The 6,000-nt window shown below is 37.6% G+C and overlaps 1 protein-coding gene across 3 annotated transcripts in view; it reads left to right on the top strand.

The window, feature by feature from the left end:
- PPARG (peroxisome proliferator activated receptor gamma) overlaps positions 1-5,548 on the top strand; it is a 62,058-nt gene extending 56,510 nt beyond the window's left edge. For all 3 annotated transcript variants that reach the window (XM_055709349.1, XM_055709348.1, XM_055709347.1), the window contains exon 7: positions 4,163-5,548. In XM_055709349.1, coding sequence (XP_055565324.1) covers positions 4,163-4,410 — 248 coding nt within the window. In that variant the 3' untranslated portion in view covers positions 4,411-5,548. The remainder of the gene's footprint in view (positions 1-4,162) is intronic.
- Positions 5,549-6,000: the final 452 nt, after the last annotated feature.

Raw genomic sequence — 6,000 nt, forward strand, 5'->3', positions numbered from 1 at the left:
AAAGTAAACTCACTCGGGCATGTTGTTCTCAAATAAATAAAAAGCTCAAAAGTTAATTTTGTTGTATGTTTACATCTCATGGGTGGACTTGGACTTCTGTAACTTATCTTCTGCAACGTTCAGGATATTGTGGTGTGGGGAATTGTAGTAGGGTATACCTGTAAAGACGCAGACTCTGTTAGTCAACACGCAGCCCAACTAGTATTTGAGTTCAGAAATGCTGCTACATTCACTTTTTTTGCTTTCTGAGTGTGTTCTTTACGGTACATTTTGAGCCGTGAATCACTGCTGCCTGTTTAAACACTATATTCAATAATTTTGCTACAATCCGAGATCAGCAAAATTTGAAGTTTTCTCACTGAATAGTACCAAGAAATAGTTCATATTTGACTGCTACACAAATCCTGCTCTAGCAGACCCATTAGAACAAAGACATGCTTTATAATTGGACAAAGAACTGCAGATAATCACTGTGGGCTTTGAACCAAAATCCCGGTGACTACAATACATGTGACAGTCTCAGAAGGAAAAGCTCAAACTGCTGAGTCATATCTGCCTCAGCACAAGAAGCAGCAGTTTTTCAGTCAGCTGTGTCTTTGTCTCTTTATCATATTAAGATTTTAGAATGTGTATTTAAATGCAAAATGCACTTAAAGATATTAAAATATAAAGGTATGGGTAAAGGCATGCAGATGGAAATATGTGAGAAGCAGAAAAAAAATTGTAATTGTTAGGAACATGAAAGAAGCATCCAAATCTGTAAGTAGGTAAACAAAGAAAATGCTTTTCCCTGAGATAGTACAGAACACCGATTTACACAGTCATACAGCTGACACTCAAAACCAAGGGGCTATTAGCCTTTCCCAGTCGCTGTGGAGATTTTGTTACTTAGAGCAGCTTCCTGCAGAATTTTCAAACCAAATGAAACAGCCGTATGACAATGAATGAAGACCTAAAGGAAAAATGAATAAAGAAAAATAGTATAAGAGAAATGTGGTACTCCTTTGGCGTAGTGTGAATGATGAAAGGCAGGTCACAAACAGCACGTAAAAAAAGCTAAACTTCAATTGACAGTCTTCTGTGTCAGAGAGGTTTAAAAGTGGTGTCCAATTCACTTTTAGTTCTCACCTTCATCATTTCAACTCTCTTTCCGTAAGTTTTTCGTAACCTTATTTCATTGTATCATAAGAAACTCCTACAACTCATTTGTTTTTGTCTTTCGCTTCCCTTGTCAGTTCCCTGTATAATTTTCTCTGTGAGCTTTCAAACAGCAATTCTGTCTCAGCCTCTTCAAAGGCCTCCACTGTAGCATCGCACCTACTTTACTCCCATTCCTGTTTCTTCCTATTCTCTATATACATTTTTTCTCAAGGCTCACTGTTAATCATTTGTATTTTTTTCTACAAGCCACATCTATCTGGAGTTCCTTATGGCACAAAATACACCTTCTGATACAGTAACCCGATGAGTCCGGAGCATATACATTTAAGAGCATTTTAGCAACTTGAAATAGACCATAATACCTATATGTTAAAGCTTTTGGCTCTTATTTCCTTTTTTTTTCTGATTTAGATAAGTTTCCTGGAACAGAAACAGCATTTTCCTCTGTAAGAAATTTTTAGTGAGAAAGTATAGCAAACTGTCAACACCCAAAAAATAATGTCCATATCCTGAAGTTCTCATTCATGAAAAATCTCTCTTGCCTTCAATGGGAATTTTCCTTCCTCTTGAATTGACTTATTTAAAAATAACATCTGACGATCTCCTAGGCTTTTGTCATAGTCATCTTTTCTGACTCTAGTTCCACTGGGTCATTATAAAACCATTAGATGGGGGTTTTCAAAGAAGATAAAGGATTTTAGATGCTTAAGTCTCACTAAACTTCAATTGACCTGGGGCACCAAATCTGGGGGGCTCCTTGATAAGTTCCACACTCAGTACTGATCTTCTGGGTTTGCCTCCTGGACTCGAAAGTTGCGCTGGGGAGCACAACGTTCGAATTGAGTTTCACTTCTGAAAAACTCACACCCTAAAAATTCCCACCATAAAAGAAGCAGAGGGCAAATGGAGATTAATCTCAGAGGAAATCAAGGCCACAGTCTTTGTGCTTTTTGATTTTTTATATCACTGTACACTGAGTCATACCCAGCTGGTTCAGAGTTCATCTGCAATGCAGAAGTAAAATTTAAAGCTATCGCAGTCCAAAGCCAAAATTATTAACAGCTTTGAAGTGCTGAAATTTGGGAAGTTTCTGAAAGATATAAAGAAGGCAACTAGATTTTGCGGCACATGCAGTGCACTTGAGTAATCTACAAATAAATATCTAAAATTTCTCAAACGTTCTCTAAGAATTTTTTAAAAATTGCTTGATAGTATTGCCAAAGGAAATTAATAAAAAGGGGCCATTTGTTTGGAAACAACTTTCTGCCTGCAGGTATTTACTTACAGACTTTCTGAACCATATTTCATGGTATTATCCGTTGTACGGTATAAAATAAGTGATCTCTGCAAGACAAGCACAGCTCATTAGCATGAAATACCAAACAGAAAGAGTGGCCAAATTGGTCAGAGCCCAGTCACCTACAACTGCAAGCAGCCACTTCATAAAGCCACCGTCAAACAAACATCAGGCTCCATATTCAAACTTGCTGATACTCCTATTTCTGAAAAACTCTCCCCAACCCTCACCTCTTAGAGAGTTAACGATCCTGACCAGTGACCTACATGTATTCATGGCTTGTGTATACTCATTTGTTTTCACGCCAACTTTGCCTTTTAGTTTACACTGCAATTTTTTCTCCGTGAAGTAAAACCCCACTGTATTTATAAAAAACTTTTTTTTTTCTCTCAGCCTTTTTTCTAGTATACAACACTAAGCCAGGCTGAGCTAGAACTGGATGCACAGTTCAGAAAATAACAGTAACAGAAAGGTTACTAAGATGACAGGAAAAAAACACCTTATTTTTAAAATGTTTAATATAGATTAACCTCTTGTCCTTCCTGAAATGGAAATACTGCCTTGGAGAAGTGCTTTAAGGCTAGCTATAGGCACTGCTTTTTATTGATCAAGCTGTGAAATTGATTTCATAGATACACAGCAAATGTAATTTAAATTATTGACTGTTTTTTCATGGAATATTCTGATAATCAGGATGTGTTACCCAGTATCAAGTAGTTTAGCAGTAACAAATTATCGGTGGTCATTATCATATGTGACAATCTAATAATGTTAAGTAACACTATTATTTCAGGAGTGTAGGATCAAATAATTTATTACCTCAAGTTACAAATTATGTTGGATAATAATTGCAACCACTTAAGGTATTTGGGGACAGACAGAAATAACAAAACAGCTATTATTATGAAAGGTAATAACAGTTTAAAAAGAAATATTTGGTTCTTGCCAAAGAGTAAGATATGCCAAAGATAATCCTGGACTCTCGCAGCTGTGGTAGTGCAGATAGCTGACTGGGGTTGTAAACATCCATCCCAGACTCCTCCATACGGAGGAAAACTCTCTGTTGGCATGAGCCCAGAAGAAGCATTTTCTGTACACGCCACATCTATCAGTTCTCCACTGCCATCGGCATTTGTGGCTAAGTTGATGAGCTGATGCTAAAAGCTATCATGAGACTTAATAGCAACTGGAGCTTGGGTGTGGAGAAGACCTGATCTGTGATTTTTCAATCTCTCAGGTTAGTATGACTGCAGAAGTTGAATTTATGCTCTTTTTTTTAGATAGGTTAGCATCCCGCTTAGCAGGAAACATTTTTAATGGTAGCAACTACATGGAAATCCATCTAAGTATGTATTGATTTTCCAAAAGTGAGTTACCTGATACAGGTTGTTTATCCCCCAACTATATCTCACTCTTTCTTCCCATAAACACTCCCACTGTACTGTGGAAAAAGCATTATAGTATTGTATAAACTTGCCTCTGTATCTGCACCACACAAATGCTTGAACTGTTTCTAAGACTAGTTATAAAACTTCTTTGAGCAAATTCTAATAAAATCTTATAAATCAATACATTAAGAAATTGTCAAAGTTTTCAGGAAGTGCCATGCGTAAAAGTTTAGAAATCTCTAAGAAATTAGTACATGAGATTGATATTTCCATATTCTTCCTAAACTTACAACTCCTGATTCTTTTTTTCCCCTAGATCGCCCAGGTTTGTTAAATGTGAAGCCCATTGAAGATATACAAGACAATCTGTTGCAAGCTTTGGAGCTCCAGCTAAAGCTGAATCATCCAGAATCATCACAGCTGTTTGCAAAGTTGCTTCAGAAAATGACGGACCTCAGACAGATTGTAACGGAACATGTGCAGCTTTTGCAAATAATAAAGAAAACGGAGACAGATATGAGTCTTCATCCACTCCTACAAGAAATCTATAAAGACTTATATTAATGACCATAGTAGTTCTAATCCGCTGACATAATGTATGTTCTTCAGATTGCACTATTTCTTTGAGGGAAAATTTTGCATACCTAAGAAATTACTGTGAAACAGCATTTAAAAAGAGAGAGCTTAGTATAGTAGATCTATTTTATGCATATTGTTTATAAAGACACATTTACAAATTACTTTTAATATTAAAAATATCTATATCATGAAATTGTTGGCAGTATTTTCAGAATTAATTTTTTTAACTATCTTATTTCTTAAAATTGCTTGTCCAGTATGATTGATGCTTCACTGAAGTTGGTTAAGCATGCAGTTAAATTTTCAACTTAAAAATAAAAATCTTTTTTCTTAAACATTTCTAGGGAAACGTTTTAAGTATTATGTTTGATTTTGTGCTCCCAAGGCAGCAGCAAAATAACAATAAAATTGAATCACAGATTACTGTCACTTCCTACGACAGGCAAAAGTTGGAAAAGTCAGGTCTGACAATATCTGTGCCTACCGTAATATAACTGTACACGGACAGAGCTCGGTAAAGAGGTCTTCGTGTAAGAATTAGGCCCATCATTTGTGGGCAAACCCCAAAAGTAGATGCCATTTCAGTAATTAATTCAGGAGGGAACATGCACTGCTTATCACTCTTCAATCACTCTGCTCAGGCAGTGCCGAGGCAGGTGGAGCAGCAGCCTGGAGGAGGCACGGCACAGCTGCCCCCCACGGCCGCCAAGGCACGTGCCACAGCAGCTGGTGCTGATGCAGCTTCGGGCACTCTGGAGTCTGTAGTTGGAATAGGTTTGTACAAACCACTTGGCCTGCAGCCGTCCCAAATTATTTGATGAACTATGGTTGAACAATATATTCAGTCAGAAATGTCATGGAGAATTGGAATAGCGTGACTCTTCCTGAACAAAAGCAAGGTTCAAATTCATTCTTGGAAATGTAAACCTGTAGTGGAAACCCTACGATGTTGGTTTGACTTGAGCTATCCTTGTTTATCACCGGGAACAAGAACGCTTTGATATGTACGCTGCCGATAAGGTTGTTAATTTTCTGATATATATGTTGCCCTATAATGTCACCTAAGATTTCCCCTGGGAGCAAAGCATAGGACAGTGAATAAATTTAACAGAAGGTAAATCTACTTACACTATCTTCGCTTGGTATTCTCAGTGCTGACATGAGGTTCCCTTGGATTCCCATTGAGCTGTTTGTGAACAGGTGTGATCCACACTGGTGGGCCAGAAGAGGGGACGTCAGGAAAAAAAGCCAGTAATTGTAACGTATATTGAAGTCAGGAGTGGTCCTCAGCTGGATATCCTTGGTTTCCTCACCATGTCCCCTTTGTGCTTATGTAGCAAAAAGTGTGACTTAAACTTAAGTGAGACAAGTTCAGTGGTGATGCAGAAGTGGACCAAAAGGCAGTGTAAGTGCAATGTGAGTAGGCTGGATTTTCAGGGAGTATGAATTGGCCTTACTTCCAATGGAGACCTTGAAAATCTAAGTTGGTGCAAATTATGCAATAAAGAGGCTGACAGAGGCAAATATTCAAATAAATCCTTAAGCTCATGCCTTCTACAGCTGAAAATATTTCCT

Source organism: Falco cherrug, chromosome 4, assembly GCF_023634085.1.
Source record: "Falco cherrug isolate bFalChe1 chromosome 4, bFalChe1.pri, whole genome shotgun sequence".
In the NCBI taxonomy this organism is placed as follows: Eukaryota; Metazoa; Chordata; class Aves; order Falconiformes; family Falconidae; genus Falco; species Falco cherrug.